Source organism: Salmo salar, chromosome ssa11, assembly GCF_905237065.1.
Source record: "Salmo salar chromosome ssa11, Ssal_v3.1, whole genome shotgun sequence".
Classification (NCBI taxonomy): domain Eukaryota; kingdom Metazoa; phylum Chordata; class Actinopteri; order Salmoniformes; family Salmonidae; genus Salmo; species Salmo salar.
Window position 1 is genome coordinate 76,023,124 of NC_059452.1, and position 16,604 is coordinate 76,039,727.

General features: G+C 43.7%; 2 protein-coding genes across 3 annotated transcripts in view; one reads left to right on the plus strand and one right to left on the minus strand.

Annotated features, from left to right (window-relative positions):
- Window positions 1-13,955, minus strand: part of stxbp1a (syntaxin binding protein 1a) — a 48,902-nt gene extending 34,947 nt beyond the window's left edge. Inside the window, exon 1 of one of the 2 annotated variants that reach the window (XM_014128368.2) lies at window positions 13,776-13,955. In XM_014128368.2, coding sequence (XP_013983843.1) covers window positions 13,776-13,812 — 37 coding nt within the window. In that variant the 5' untranslated portion in view covers window positions 13,813-13,955. The remainder of the gene's footprint in view (window positions 1-13,775) is intronic. The other variant, XM_014128369.2, reaches the window with a different exon arrangement.
- A 2,172-nt stretch (window positions 13,956-16,127) lies between these two features.
- LOC106563126 (protein Niban 2) overlaps window positions 16,128-16,604 on the plus strand; it is an 84,814-nt gene continuing 84,337 nt past the window's right edge. The window contains 1 exon segment of the mRNA XM_014128360.2: window positions 16,128-16,481. Within this exon segment, the coding sequence (XP_013983835.2) occupies window positions 16,427-16,481 (55 nt within the window). The 5' untranslated portion in view covers window positions 16,128-16,426.

Genomic DNA, 16,604 nt, shown 5'->3' on the forward strand with positions numbered 1-16,604 from the left:
AGTCTGCCGTTACGCAAACTCGCACAATGCCTTGCCCCTTTCCCACTGGTCGTGCCTACAGCAAAGGGTCACACTCACATCCATCCATTTCCTGCTCTGAGCGAGTGGGCATGACCTGCAGCCAGACTCTGACAACACAAACAGATCCCAGATCAGCTAAGAGACATCTCAGGAGAACTGAACAGGAATAACAAGCAAGCAGCAACAACTCCCGTCCACATCTCCGCTGGGATCAAAGGTTGTGTTGTCAGAGTCTGGCTGTAGGTCATGCTGACTCTCTCAGAGCATGAAATGGATGGATGTGAGAGTGACCCTTTGCTGTAGCCACGATCAGTGGGAAAGGGCCAAGGCATTGTGTGAGAAAAAATAATATAAAGATGAAGACCCTGAACAATCCCTCAAGAAAGTATCTTATTCTTAGTATGTTGAGGTAAACTGAAGTATTTTTCTGCCACAATCTCTTGGTGTGTCTGGGTGTTATATTCCATCTATTTTCCATTTTCCTACAACACGGTGTTATGTAATGATAGCTGGTATACTGTATTATGCAATTGGCTTGAAAAATATATAAATGTTGGCATTAGACCTTTATTTTAAAGGCATGCAACTGGGGCTGGCACAATTACCGTATAATCGTGTAACCAACAGTTATGGATGTAGACCATCATGGAAAATAAAATAACCGTCATAACCGTTATTATTATTACATCTTTTTACAAACAGCTGGCAGCTGACGGCCAGCCATTCATACAGTTGAGTTAGTTTCTGTGGTAACATGGACTCTTAATGTGATTAACCTTTGCTCCTCCTTGCTGAAACAAGAAACTAGCAAACAAGTCGGTGGTTGCCTAGGCAACGCCCCTCCCCCCCCGCAATGCAGCAGCACACGTCGAAATAGAATGAATAGAAATAGAATGAATAGAACAGGCTTGGGACTTCAAACCCTGGCTGGTAAACTCATGGGTATGCTCACAATGGCTGTCTGGTATTGTGATAAAATAATTTCCATGGTAATGTAGAATGTTAATTCAATTTATGTTAACTGATGTGGCTCATGTAATACTCTGAGTCGATATTCATGTAATAACAAGGAATTCCCCTCGACCACGCCCACAAATTGGGGAAAACAATGATTATTTTCCATTGACCCCCAGTGTAAAAGAGCCAACTTCGTCGTCACTTTTTTGTTACACAGAAATAACAAAACGTGCCGAAAATCTGATGTGTTGTTTAGTATAGTCCGTTTGTAACTCCACTCACTACTTGTAGCTGTATAGCAGAGGTGGGACCAAGTCATTGTTTTACAAGTCACAAGTAAGTCTCAAGTCTTAGCACTCAAATCCCAAGTCAAGTCCCAAGTCAAGACAGGCAAGTCCAAGTCAAGTATCAAGTCAAGTCCTAAACTTTGAGTTTCAAGTCCTAAACAAATCATAATGTGCTCTTCACCAAATGTAATACCATTTCATATTTTAAACAAGAGTAATAGTTAGTATATTACATTTACCCAAATCATGAATGCTTTTAAAAATATCTATATATTTATTACTTTACAAATAAACGTTATATTTCCATGGAAATACATGGGTAGCTGAGTCGGTCCCTCTCCTTATTTGAGCGGCGTTCGGCGGTTGACGTCACTGGCCTTCTAGCCATCGCCGATCCACTTTTCATTTTCCATTTGTTTTGTCTTTGTTTTCTAAACACCTGGTTTCAAATCCCCATTACATGTTCATTAATTAACCCTCTGGTGTTTGTGTGCGTGTTTGTTCTATTGTTCAGGCTGTTACTGACGGCTGGTATTTTGTTGCCGGGTTTTGTTAATACGCCCGTTTATTTCGTGGTACCGGTATTTTTCCCCGCACCGTAGTATTGTATTTATACTGGTGTTATCTTGTATTAAATACCTTGTCCATGCATCTCAGCTCAGTTACCCACAGCCTTGACAGAAACACAAACCCACTCGGAATGGAGTCAGCAGGAGCAGGTGCCCCTGCAGTAGGGGTTGAGGAGCGAGTCCAGCAGCACGCTGCCATGCTACAGCATCTTGGCAGCGCCATGGATCGCGTTCTACAAAGCATGGAGCGCTGGGAAAGAAGAGGAGTTCCTCCTGCGTCTCCACCAGCTCCACCAGTCTCACCATTACTCACCCCTCCTTCACCCGGGCCCAGTGGGATTCGGCTCACCCTCCCGAGGGAGTATGATGGAACGAAGGCGGGTTGTCAGGGGTTCTTGCTCCAGCTAGAGCTCTACCTGGAAACCGTCCACCCGGCTCCTTTGGGCCGTGAGAGCGTGGCCGCCCTTGTCTCCTGCCTCTCAGGGAAAGCCCTGAAGTGGGCCAACGCCGTATGGGGGGAAGAAGAAGCGGTGTTGGACCACTTCGAGGATTTCACCCGCCGCTTCCGGGCAGTCTTTGAACACCCGCCTGAGGGTAGAGCGGCGGGTGACCGTCTCGTCAACCTGAGGCAGGGGACGACGAGCGCACAGGAGTTCGCGCTGGAATTCCGGACCCTGGCCACCGGTGTGGGATGGAACGACAAGGCCCTGATCGATCACTACCGGTGCAGTCTGCGCGAGGATGTCCGTCAGGAGTTGGCCTGCAGGGACACCACTCTCACATTCGACCAGCTGGTGGTCCTGTCCATCCGGCTGGATAACCTGCTGGCTACCCGCGGATGTCCAGATCGGGGTCTGTCGGTTCGTTCCACCAGCATCACCGCTCCGACGCCCATGGAGCTGGGAGGTGCTGCACTTAGGGCGATTGGAGGGGCCGTTCCATGCACCATCTGTGGCCGCAGAGGGCACACTGCCGGTCGGTGCTGGGGAGGTTCCTCTGGGAGTCGAGTCAGCAGGCAGGGCACTCTCGTGTCACCCCCAGGTGAGTCGGCACCAGGCTCACCCAGAGCCCCCTGTTGCTCACATGTTTTTGTTTATTAATTTTCCTGAGTTTTCCCCACATTCCCAGCATAAGGCGCTCGTATATTCAGGCGCAGCTGGGAATTTTATTGACAGATCATTTACCCATAGTTTAGGGATCCCCATTGTTCCTGTGGATATGCCCTTCCCTGTGCACACCCTAGATAGTCGACCATTAGGGTCAGGGCTAATTAGGGAGGCCACCACTCCACTGGGCATGCTTACGCAGGAGGGTCACAAGGAGAGAATCTGTCTCTTCCTTATTGATTCTCCTGCATTTCTTGTGGTGCTGGGCCTACCCTGGTTGGCCTGTCATGACCCCACTATTTCGTGGCAACAGAGGGCTCTCACGGAGTGGTTACGAAAGTGCTCGGGGAGGTGTTTAGGGGTTTCTGTCGGTGCTTCTACGGTGGAAAGTCCAGACCAGGTCTCCACCGTGCGCATCCCCTCTGAATATGCCGATTTGGCTCTCGCCTTCTGTAAAAAGAAGGCGGCTCAATTACCAGCCCATCGACGGGGGGATTGTGCGATAAATCTCCTGGTAGATGCAGCACTTCCCAGGAGTCACGTGTATCCCCTGTCGCAAGAGGAGACGGACGGCGGCTATGGAAACATATGTCTCCGAATCTCTGGGGCAGGGGTACATTCGGCCCTCCACTTCACCTGCCTCCTCGAGTTTCTTTTTTGTGAAGAAGAAGGATGGAGGTCTGCGCCCGTGTATTGACTATCGAGGCATCAACCAATGAGGTACAGTTACCCACTACCTCTCATAGCCAGTGCGATCGAGTCAATGCACGGGGCGCGCTTCTTCACAAAGTTGGATCTCAGGAGCGCTTACAACCTGGTGCCTATCCGGGAGGCATTTAGTACCACCTCAGGGAACTATGAGTACCTCGTCATGCTGTACGGGTTGATGAATGCTCCATCAGTCTTCCAGGCCTTTGTAGACGAGATTTTCCGGGACCTGCACGGGCAGGGTGTAGTGGTGTATATCGACAACATTCTGATATACTCCGCTACACGCGCCGAGCATGTGTCCCTGGAGCGCAGGGTGCTTGGTCGACTGTTGGAGCATGACCTGTACGTCAAGGTTGTGAAATGTCTGTTTTTCCAACAGTCCGTCTCCTTCCTAGGGTACCGCATTTCCACTTCAGGGGTGGAGATGGAGACTGACCACATTTCAGCCGTGCGTAATTGGCTGACTCCCACCACGGTAAAGGAAGGGCAGTGGTTTCTAGGGTTTGCCAACTACTACCGAAGGTTTATCCGGGGCTTTGGTAAGGTAGCGGCTCCCATTACCTCACTGCTGAAAGGGGGACCGGTGCGACTGCAGTGGTCGGCTGAAGCGGACAGGGCTTTTGGTCAGCTGAGGGCTCTGTTTACCTCGGCTCCTGTGCTGGCTCATCCGGATCCCTCTTTGGCATTCATAGTGGAGGTGGACGCATCCGAGGCTGGGATAGGAGCTGTGAACGAGGTTTGTTACAGGTTACAGCTTCCCCCAGATTACCATATTAACTCCTCATTCCATGTGTCTCTCCTCAGGCCGGTGGTGGCTGGTCCACTCCAGGAGTCTGAGGTGCGGAAGGTTCCTCCACTCCCTCTGGACATCGAGGGGGCCCCGGTGTATGCAGTCCGATCCATACTGGACTCGAGGCGTCGGGCGAGGGGCCTTCAGTACCTCGTGGAATGGGAGGGGTACAGTCCAGAGGAGAGATGCTGGGTGCAGGTGGAGGACGTATTGGACCCTTCGATGCTGCGGGAGTTCCATCGTCTCCATCAGGATCGCCCTGCACCTCGCCCTCCGGGTCGTCCCCGAGGCCGGTGTTAGCGCACTGCTGGAGCTGCGCGTCAAGTGGGGGGGTACTGTCACGACTTCCACCGAAGTCGGTCCCTCTCCTTGTTCGAGCGGCGTTCGGCGGTCGACGTCACCGGCCTTCTAGCCATCGCCGATCCACTTTTCATTTTCCATTTGTTTTGTCTTTGTTTTCTACACATCTGGTTTCAATTCCCCCATTACATGTTCATTATTTAACCCTCTGGTTTCCCCCATGTTTGTTCTATTGTTCAGGCTGTTACTGACGGCTGGTATTTTGTTGCCGGGTTTTGTTAATACGCCCGTTTATTTCGTGGTACCAGTATTTTTCCTGCACCGTAGTATTGTGTTTATACTGGTGTTATCTTGTGTTAAATACCTTGTCCACACATCTCAGCTCTCCTGCACCTGACTCCTTTCACCAGTTACCCACAGCCTTGACAGTAGCCATGAGAAAGCCCCCCCCAATAGTGATTGACTATCGAGGATGGCTATGAGGCGCAATCGGGCGATGTAGGCTTGTACACAATCGCCCAACCTTAACACACACACCCTCTCTGTGTGTGGTTACAGTAGGCTAACGTATGTCAATGGTTTTAGGAACAGCAGTAACATCAGGCAGAATTTAGGCTATCAACTGCCTAGCCAGTTGTAGCTCAATCTTGGGTGCAAAGATCACGTTCTCGCACTGACTGACTGTGTGGAGGCTCATTGATTTAACTTTACGTTAGCCTACATGATACACTAGTAAAGTAATAAAATATATAGCTGTCGGCTATATTAGCCACGACTTACCGTTCTTTGTGTTCTTTGTGCAGCTTCAAATGTCGAACAAAGTTGGAAATTGTTGCGACTCCGTCTGTAATTTTCTTCCCACATGTTTTGCAAGTTGCAATCTGTTTTTTGTTGATACAGTGTCGTCTTTATGTCCGAAAATACAATTTTGGGGTATCATCTTTCCAAGGGCTCCATCTAAATTCACCCGCCGACGTTCCTCTGCACTGCCACGCACAACTTTTTCTCAGCTGGCACAATTTTATTGGCTGTTGTCCGATTCAAACTGTAATCTGTTAAATGAAGAGTTGATGCGCTGCACACTTTTTTTAATAGCATCATTTTTAATATTTGGGCTTGGGGAGGGTATCAAGTCAGGTCGAGTCATAAGGCTCAAGTCCAAGTCAAGTCACGAGTCATTGGTGTTAAAGTCAAAGTCGAGTTGCAAGTCATCATATTTGTGACTCGAGTCCAAGTCATGTGACTCGAGTCCACACCTCTGCTGTATAGTTCGGTTGCTTGTGTTGTTGGTCTTGGCTAGCTTAATGTTCTGGTCGGTAGCTAGCTAGCACTCACTCACTCAAGTAGCTGCTAGCACCGTCATGAAAAGGGGCATGAGGGAAGCCCTAAAATATTCTGTTTTTCTAAGTAGTGAGAACGCTCGGTAGCAGGCAATGTTGAAAAGTAATGTTTAGACATGTACTTACTTAAATGTTTTGTAATTGACTAAAACAAGCAGACAAAAATAAAATTGTGTTTGAAAAAGGTGACGTTTTTGCTGTGACACAATGGGTTAACCTAGATAAACACTGGTTGTTTTCCACACAAGCGGAGGGTGCCATGAAGTTCTATCCAGTACTGACTGGGATTATGGAATGTCTTTTTTGATATGTCTGTTGAGTTGAATCAACAAATCACAGAACATATTGATGGGTAGGCATGCCTAATCTTCCTACTTTTGCTTTCTGCTTTGCTCCTAAGTCAAAATATAAAATATACTGCACCTATGTGTACACTTGCAATGACTGCCAGCCCACCCATTATGCCATCATTGACTTGAATGGTGGTGGCCATTCTATTCCTTCTTGTTCTATAGAATGAATGCACCTGTGTGTATTTCTGTACACATAGGTGCAGTTTGTTTGGGGTTTTAGGCTGGGTTTCTGTACAGCACTTTGTGACATCAGCTGATGTAAGAAGGGCTTTATAAATACATTTGATTGATTGATATAGCAACACATGTAGTCAGGAGCAAAGGAGAGGAGAAAATGTTTGTAAAAAAACATACATATATTCAGTACATGTGAAAAGTTTGGACACACCTACTCATTCAAGGGTTTTTCTTTATTTTTACAATTTTCTACATTGTAGAATAATAGTGAAGACATCAAAACTATGAAATAACACATATCGAATCATGTAGTAACCAAAAGAAATTGTTAAACAAATCAAAATATATTTTATATTTGAGATTCTTCAAAGTAGCCACCCTTTGCCTTGATGACAGCTTTGCACATTCTCTCAACCAGCTTCACGAGGTAGTCACCTGGAACGCATTTCAATTAACAGGTGTGCCTTGCTAAAAGTTAATTTGTGGAATTTCTTTCCTTCACCTCTTCAGCGTCTCATCTCGTCAGCGGGATCAAAATCCAGCGAAAAATCATATCGCCAATTAGCATTAAAAAAAAATCATAATTAAAATAAAAAAAATAATAATATATATATATTTTTTTATAGATACACCTCTCCTGAATCGACCCACGTCGTCCGATTTCAAAAAGGTTTTACAGGAAAAGCAAATCATTAGATTATGTTAGATGAGTCCATCGTAAAAAGCAGCTTCATAGCCATTTTCCGACCAACCACTTGCATCACATATAATCAAAAAACAGCTAAATGCAGCACTAACCTTTTACAAACTTCATCAGATGGCACCCCTAGGACATCATGTTATACAATGCATGCATTCTTTTGTTCAATAAAGGTCATATTTATATATAAAAACAGCATTTTACATCGGCGCGTAACGTTGACTAAATAATTTCCCCTCAAATGCGTCCCGGTAAACAATGCTACATTTCCCTAAATTACTATCCGATAACGATTTTTTAAATTTATATTGTCAATCTAACATTTATAGATGAATATCTCTTGAGAACACCTGTCATACCAGATTTTAAATTAACTTTACTGGGTAATCACACTTTGCGATAAAAGGAGATGCGATACTCAGAAAATGAGCTAATATACAGAGCTCGGCGCCATCTTGGAAACAATCGCATGTCACATCTCATCTTGTATAATATTGTCAATAATCGCCTACCTTTAGTTGTCTTCATCAGAAAGCATCCAAGGTCCACAACAGATGTATTTTCGGTCAAAAAGTCCATACTTCACGTTCCATTAGCCTGCTGTTGGTAGCGCGTCCTATGGCTCTCTCCAAGCGCAGGGCTGAAGTTCCGGATAAAATGAGATTCTCCCGCCTGTAGGTTCGTTCAAACATGTCAAACGTTGTAAAACATTAATCTTCAGGGCCTTTAACACCAAGAGAGCCAATAAGATTCGAGGGGGATGATTTCATTGCCTTTAAAACCGTTTCCAAAGGTGGGGGTAGACATGGCCGCCGGCGTCATAATGGTGATGGCCCATCCCCTGTGACCAATTTCCAATGCGTGTCATTCACTGAGTTTCGACTGTATAAGGCTCAAACCACTGTGAAAAGACTGGCGACATCTAGTGGAAGCAATAGGAAGTGCTCACTGAACCATTGTTAACGGTGTGATTAATAAGGAAAGATGAGAAGTCGAGTCCACAATTCAGAATTCCACTTCCTGTTTCAATCGGTCTCGGGGTTTTGACTGCCATTTGAGTTCTGTTATACTCACAGATACCATTCAAACAGTTTTAGAAACTTTAGGGTGTTTTCTATCCATATATAATAAGTATATGCATGCCCTAGCTTCTGAGTTTGATTAGTAGGCCGTTGAAAATGGGAACGATTTTTTTTCAAAATGCGCTGTGGCGCCCCCTATCCTAGGGTATCCTCTAATGCATTTGAGACAATCAGTTGTGTTGGTATACAGAAGATAGCCCTATTTGGTAAAAGACCAAGTCCATATTATGGTAAGAACAGCTCAAATAAGCAAAGAGAAAAGACAGTCCATCAATACTTTAAGACATGAAGGTCAGTTATTTCGGAAAATTTCAAGAACTTTTAAAGTTTCTTCAAGTGCAGTCGCAAAAACCATCACTATGATTTAAAATGAGTTGGAACGCAGAGTGAAGGAAAAGAAGCCAACAAGTGCTCAGCATATGTGTGAACTCCTTCAAGACTGCTGGAAAAGGCATTCCAGGTGAAGCTGTTTGAGAGAATGCCAAGAGTGCAGCACTGCTTCTTAATCAGGGAGAATGGGATTTTATGACTGCTCATTAATTCTCATAATCATTACTATTCTAATCTAGCATTCAAGTTGGCTAGTCCGTGTGTAGTCAGCCATTAGAATACAGATTAAATGTTGGGTCTGTCTGTGTGTGTTTACAGTGGCAGGCTGCAGACACTGCGTCACACAATGAGCTCAGATGAGTGTGTGTGAGATAGGCTGAGTATCTCTCCCAAGGTCAGTGGAGAGGTTTGCACGCACGTTCATGTGTGTATGTCCTGGTGTCGGCCTGTGCAGCTGGTGAGTGCTTGGGCTGGGGGTGGGCTAATGAAATGTACAGTAACTGCCTCTCTCTCACTATACTGCAGAGCCTGGTCATCCCTGAAGTCCTACAGGGTGAGGTGTCTCTCTTCCTTTCCAGCCTTCTTCCATCCCTCTCCTCTCCCTGCCTAGTCACCCATCTGTCCTTCTGATTCACTTTGAAATAACAGCTTAGCAAGCCTCTGGAAAACCAAGGCTTCTTTACATTCTGTTGGAGATTTGGAAGGATGGCCCAGCAAGATCTTAGCAGGAGTCATAGTTCCAATGGGGATGTGGGGTGCTCTTGAGCTATTTCTCACTGTAGACCACGAGTCACTACAGCAAGTAGTAAGTCATTATACTTGTCACCTTTAGGTAAAGTGTTAGACATATTTAGCAATGTTTTTATGAACCATCAATGTATTTTATACTGGTGAAAGACTGCTAATGACATCAAACTGTTAATTTGATTAGATACCAAATCCTGAGAGGTTGCCATTAGTGCAATTAAGAAAATTGGTGTGGCAAGGGGCAATCTAGTGCGCGAAAAACAGAGAATTCACTGGACTTAAGAATTAGCTTTCAGAATTAGATGAAAAGAAACTAGGACAACACTTTACCAACAGGTACATACTTTATTACTCATATAAGCACCTTCTAAATGTCTAATAGCGATACTTTTACTAGGCCATGTGTCGTGAATCCCCTTTGCTTTCAAATGTTAATTTCATGGAATGTTTGAATGAAATGGAATGAAAGTGGTTTGCTGACACACGCACACACACACATAATTTCCTTGGCTTCTGGAATTAATATCTTGTAAATCAAAACTGATTCCAGTCAAATACGTTGAATGAAGAACTGTCATGGCGATTCAAACAATTTAAAAAAACGTGTGATTTAAAAATACACAATCAAGCAGCAGGAATAATAAAGCAGGAGAAACACCATGAATCATCGGGTAAGATACAGACTCTTGGCCCAGTTTGTCTGCTGTTCCTCTCCCTGGCACGTGCCACTGGATTTACAGTCATGATCACACACTAGCCTACTCCCTGTTTCCTCCTCTGCTGTGTCAGGCTCACTATACAATACTCACATCTTACCCTGTAGACCGCAGTCTGACAGAAAGGCTCTCATATAATTCCGCGCCATTGTGATAATATTGAAATGCATGTTTTAGGCTACATATTTCCAACATGTAAATTAGAAATCGGTCTCTTTATTAATACAGCCTCATAACTGGGGTGAGAACTGAATGATGTGTGTACAGGATGTGTGACATCCCTCTTGTCCCAAACCGGCTGCGCGCGTGCGAGATCGTGCATACATTTGTTTTGTCCACCCCACACCAAATGCGATCACGACACGCAGGTTAAAATATCAAAACAAACTCTGAACCAATTACATTAATTTGGGGACAGGTCGGAAAGCATTAAACATTTATGGCAATTTAGCTAGCTAGCTTGCACTTGCTAGCTAATTTGTCCTATTTAAATAGCTTACTGTTGCTAGCTAATTTGTCCTGAGATATAAACATTGAGTTGTTATTTTACCTGAAATGCACAAGGTCCTCTACTCCAACAATTAATCCACAAATAAAACGGTCAATCGAATCATTTCTAGTCATCTCTCCTCCTTCTAGGCTTTTTCTTCTCTTGACTTTATATTGCGATTGGCAACTTTCATAAATTAGCGGCATTACCGCCACTGACCTCGTTCATCTTTCAGTCACCCACGTGGGTATAACCAATGAGGAGATGGCACGTGGGTACCTGCTTCTATAAACCAATGAGGAGATGAGAGAGGTAGGACTTCCACCGCGTTCAGCGTCACAAATAGAACTGACTTCAATTTTAGCCCTTGGCAACGTAGATGCTCGTTGGGACGCGCGAGTAGTGTGGGTGCAATAATTGAATAATATAGATTTCTAAATGTATTTTGCACATGATGCAAGCGGTGTAGTTAGGCGTAATTCTGCAAATTAGGAATCCAATAGGCATTGAGATCCTGTGTCTGCCTTTTCTTTCCCAAACATTATTAACGTAATCTGCAGTTTAGACGTAGGTCTAGGCCTTTATTACAGCCAAGACCATTTACTATGGAACGCCGTTTGGGTCTTTGCGTGTCAAAAAGATACACGTTAAATAACACTATTTGACGTGTCAGATAACAATATGTAAACTATATGCAAATGTTGGCCAATCACTATATGAAAAACTTCTAATTCGTCACTAACAAACGACTAAGTCATGTCGAACCTTGAAAACATGAGACCGCTTTTTATGTTTTGCCAGCCAAGTGCGTCAAATGCGTCAAATAGTGTTATTTGATGTGTATCTTTTTGACACGCAAAGACCCAAACGGCGTTCCATAATGTGCCAGTGTATTATTATTTAACGGACTGTATTTACACAAGCCATATTGCGTAACTGTCATTAGCTCATGGAATGTTACAAAGGATTTTGTTTTGGTGAGGTCTAATCCGCAGCCAAATTACCCAGATCTACTACTGAGCTGATATCATTCATACTATCCATATTACAGCTTTATGACATCAATTTAAAAACCACTATAAATTGAAAACATATGACTCAGCTGTCCTCAGTATAGTCACACTCCAAACCAAGGTAGGCCTTTTGGGTTGCAATGGTCATACACACCTGCTTGCATATTTGGAATGCGTAGGCTAACCTGATCTCTTGAGAATCATGCTGTTGGGTTCATATATTGAATATTATTTGCATATCTAATTGCGCTATCATTACTGAAGTAATCGATTTGTATACCTTGTTCATCAGTGACATGGGCAGTGGCGGATTTAGGTATAGGTGACATGGGCAGCCGCCCAGGACGTCATCTTGCCGTGGACGGCACGGGGCGTCTGCACAATTTTTTTTGGAATGGTGACATTTGCGCGATCGGTTTTCTATCGTTCATTTGCATGTCATGTCACGTCAATGATATCATGTCACCTTGTGGGACTGTGGGTCAATTAACCTTGTCGGAGTGGGCGCCTTGATTCTAGTTTGAGCTAGGCAGGCTACTGCCTGGGAAGGTCTCCCACTCAGAAGTACTAGATGGGGAGAAGGGTGGGGGTAGGTTGACCTCAGGTCTCCCCACTGGAAGCCCGAGGTAGGGGGAGAATCTATCAAATAGCGCACCTCTAACTTTGTACAGAACTAATGCAATTAGTAAAATCAGTCACACTACGAAATGCTACCAAATAGTCCACAATTCATTCATAATACTGTGAATATATAGTTTTACAGACATATTGTTGCATTTTTTTTCTGGTTTGTGCAAAATCGTTAATTATATAAAACTCTGTTGCTGTTGATTGCACATTTATCAAGACGGGGGTAGCTGCATACTTGTCTTTATCCCAGAAGAACATGTTTTATCTTACAATATGATGACCGATATTTAGTCAGCCTTCAGGATGAGGAAAATGCCTCAGCCCGTCATAAATCTGGTTCATGTTTAAGCTGCGCACCCATTTTCCAGTGATTTGCGATGCTACTGAATAGCCTACTGCTATTTCGTTTGAACAGTTAGAGAGATGCCCAAAAGCCCCTACATGGCCTGCGACATCCACGGACCTCAACCTCAGGGGATTGGGCAATAGGCCTAGTAGCAGGTCCGTCTAAAAACAACCATCCGGGGTTATTTTTAAACCATACACCGATGCTGTTTTGCAACTGCTACTCATGCTGCATAAATGATGCTTGTAGCGGGCATCGTGGGCCAAGTGGGTCTATGTGCATTGCCTCCTGTATATGCGGATGAAAGCGCAGTAAAACACGATTTCCGAAAAGGTGTTACCATACCGAATGCGGATTTATCTCCGGGCTTATGTGCTCCATACAGAGGGCAAGACACACCCTCCGCCATTATCCATCTAATACTGCAGACCAATACTATCATCAGACTGTTCAACCTACATTTCCTTGTTTGAACCGTTGGACCTGAAAGATGACGTTCTACGCAGCGTAGGTGATCCATCATAGGGGTGAGGCATTGCTGAAACAGCGGAATCCCTTAGACGCAGCGCTCCTGGATGGAGAATATTAATTGTTATAGGCCTACAACGGTCCATTGTGCGGTTAACATTGTGCCTAAATAAAAAAAGGCATGGACCTGGAACAGCCTATGACTTTAGACGATGTGTCCTAATGTCGCCCCAATGCAGCACAGTTTGTATTTTAATTTCCGATTGGAAGTATATTATGGGTGTATCTGTCTTTCTCGACTTTCTCATGCAGAGTTCGATTTTTTTAAATCATTGATCATTGGCCGCAGCGCGCGAAGAATAACCATGTGCAGCTTATATAAATACGCATCAGCATCGCTGGAGCGCTGGTATACATGGCACAGGTATAGGTCCCTGGTTCATGCTGATAACCACGGCTGCACAATGGTAAATCAGCGCACAACAACCTGCCGCATCCTGGGGAAAAACACGCACCCACACATTCACTTCACCACCCCATCCGAGGAAAATGCACAGTGCATCCCATCGATGCGTTTCCATGGATGCTTATTCCATATCAAATAGTCAAAAGGGATGTATAAATATAATAAGGTATTCTTACTTTCACCGACCACCGCCTTGAGTCCTATGGGTGCCATGATGCTATTGTGTGTTTGACCGTATTCTCTCCCTTTGACTCCCTCTTTCTCCCTTGCAGTATTCCTCTCGTTTCTCTGCTCGACCGAATGTGCATGCCTCACATCGCAGCTGACTGCAGAGCTTCGAATAGAGACGTCACCCCGTTTCCCTCCGCCCCCACATCAGTGGCTACATTAGCCAATTCATTTAAACATTTGCCAATTTCATTATTATACGGTTTCTAATGTTTTACATGTTTACTTTTTCATTCCTTAAGTAGTTCATCTTTTTTTTCGTTTTTTCTCTTAATGTGAAAAAACACAACTCTATATTTTAATTTGCAATTTGCACCTGTATGTGTTTTATTGATAGGCCCATATTAACTTTTGAATAGTCGAATGCATTTGTAGTGCAAATATGTTGTGTAGCCTATACGAATCACTGACGCGTTTTAATTGGCTGTACCTTTTTTAGGATTTGCCAAAACTCTTCAGCCAAAACTGGATGAAAATCGTCCGTGGTGGTCCTTTTAACGTTTGCCAACGTCGATTTTCCACACGGGGGCGCAGTACACCTCTTTCGGCCAGTCTCATCCCCATCTCGCTCACTCATCATCCTCTTCCTAAACATGGCATTGTTAACTGTCAGTGTCAAAGATTACTTTCTTACCAAAACAGAAGTCAAACAATTGACACGAACTTAAAAGAATGACATGTCATCATCAAACACGATAGATGGCTGTAGACTATCCTAGACTAGTGTTAAAAAACGATTATTAGCCTACATTTTTTTCCAAAGCTAAAAGCAACATTTCCTTACCTCAATAATGAAGTTGAAATTTGGGCCAGATATCATTTCGGTAAATAAGAAAAGGGTATTCTATGAACACCTCACAGAATCAGAATGATCCAGATTCGGTAATCCTTTTTGGCTGTGTTTAGACAAGCAGCCCAATTCTGGTATTTTCCCCATTAATTGGTCTTTTGACCAACCACATCAGATCTGTTCACATCAGATCGTTTTCAGAGCTGATCTGATTGGTCAAAAGACCAAATAGTGAAAGAAATATTCAAATTAGCTGCCTGTCGAAACACAGCCTTTTTTTTGCAATTCAGGATCAGATCAATCTGTCTGTCTTTGAGACAGTTTTGTAACAAAGAATCGGAGAGGATCATTCTAATCCAGATATCACAATATGGTTGTGTTTACACAGGCACCCCAATTTTGATCTTTTTCCACTAATTGGTCTTTTGACCAATCATATTAGGTCTTAAAAAGTGCTCATAGGAAAACGTATTATGTGATTGGTCAAAAGACCAATTAGTGGAAAAAATATCAGAATCGGGTTGCCTGTGTAAACAATATCATATTGTATCATATCAATATAATATCATATCAATATCACAGAATCCAGATTCTCAGTGCTTTGAACAGGGCTGCACCTTGCCATCTACTGGATAGGTTAGGGTACTACTACACTGTCATAGGGAAAAATAAATGACTAAACTACATGAATAGTCTTCCCTGTGGCTCAGTTGGTAGAGCATGGTGTTTGCAATGCCAGCATGGTGTGTGCAACGCCAGGGTTGTGGGTTCGATTCCCATGGGGGGCCAGTACAAAATGCATGAAATGAAATGTATGTATTCACTACTGTAAGTCGCTCTGGATAAGAGCGTCTGCTAAATGACAGAAATGTAAAATGAATGAAGGTACCTAGATTAAAAGTAATAGAGCCTGCATATAATTTATAAGAAATTACACACATTTATTTAACACTTCTCAATATAACAACTGACCACATGCCTATACTGCGGTCAATTTAACATAATTAACCTTTAGTTTTCAGATGTAAGAAAGTTTTCTAAGCCTTGTCACCTTAATTACATTGACATTTATTGGTTGTAGAGCCTTTCACCTTTCTAAATCCACCTTTCCAGTGGAATAAAAATAATCCTGATTTTCGGCACCAAAACAATACTTATCACCTTTGAAAAACGCAAAAACAGCATTTAATCTTGATTTGAAATCAGATTGGATTACCAAATCCATATCAGGAGGATCAGAATCTAATTTCAGTTTTGAAAAGCCCAATTCTAAAATGTAACACTATCCGACTGCAGGAAATCTGATCGGATCGGATTAAATGCATAGAAAAATGATTAATCAAGACAATGATTCATCCGTTCTATTCATTACTTTTCTATGCATTTAATCTGATCCGATAGGCGAAATCCAGATAATAATAAAAAAGAAACTGGGCCCAGAAGATTCATTTGAATGCCACACCCAGGACATTGAATGGAGGCTGAACAATTATGAGTTTCAGAGGGTGTGTCTTGTCAGAATGAACGAGCCCGCTCTAATTTTACATTTAATCCAGACGAGGTACAACACGAAACGCTCTACCACAACCTTCTGTCGACCCAGGTTTTCTGGAGGATAAGCGACCAACTTGCTTTTAAAACATTGAATTTGGGGTCGTTTCGGCAAAGTGCTACGCAGTAGGCTAGTGGTTTTCTTCATCACCTAGTTTCAGATATTGTCCTTGATATTGGCCAACGCGTCTCTCTTGCCCCTTCGCTTGGGGTCGATTTCGTCGGTGATTGTTGCTAGTTCGCTAAGGGGGTGTTGCCATGGGGGATGTTATTTCCACTCACCTGGACGAGGGCAAGCGAGAGATGATTACAGGTAAGCTCTCCCTTCTCATGACAACTGAACTCGTGGAAATAAAGTTGAATTTCCCACTAATTTCCCTCTTGAGTTGCTGCCTAATTTGCGTAAAATGTGAAGAGGGGTACAAGACAATTGATT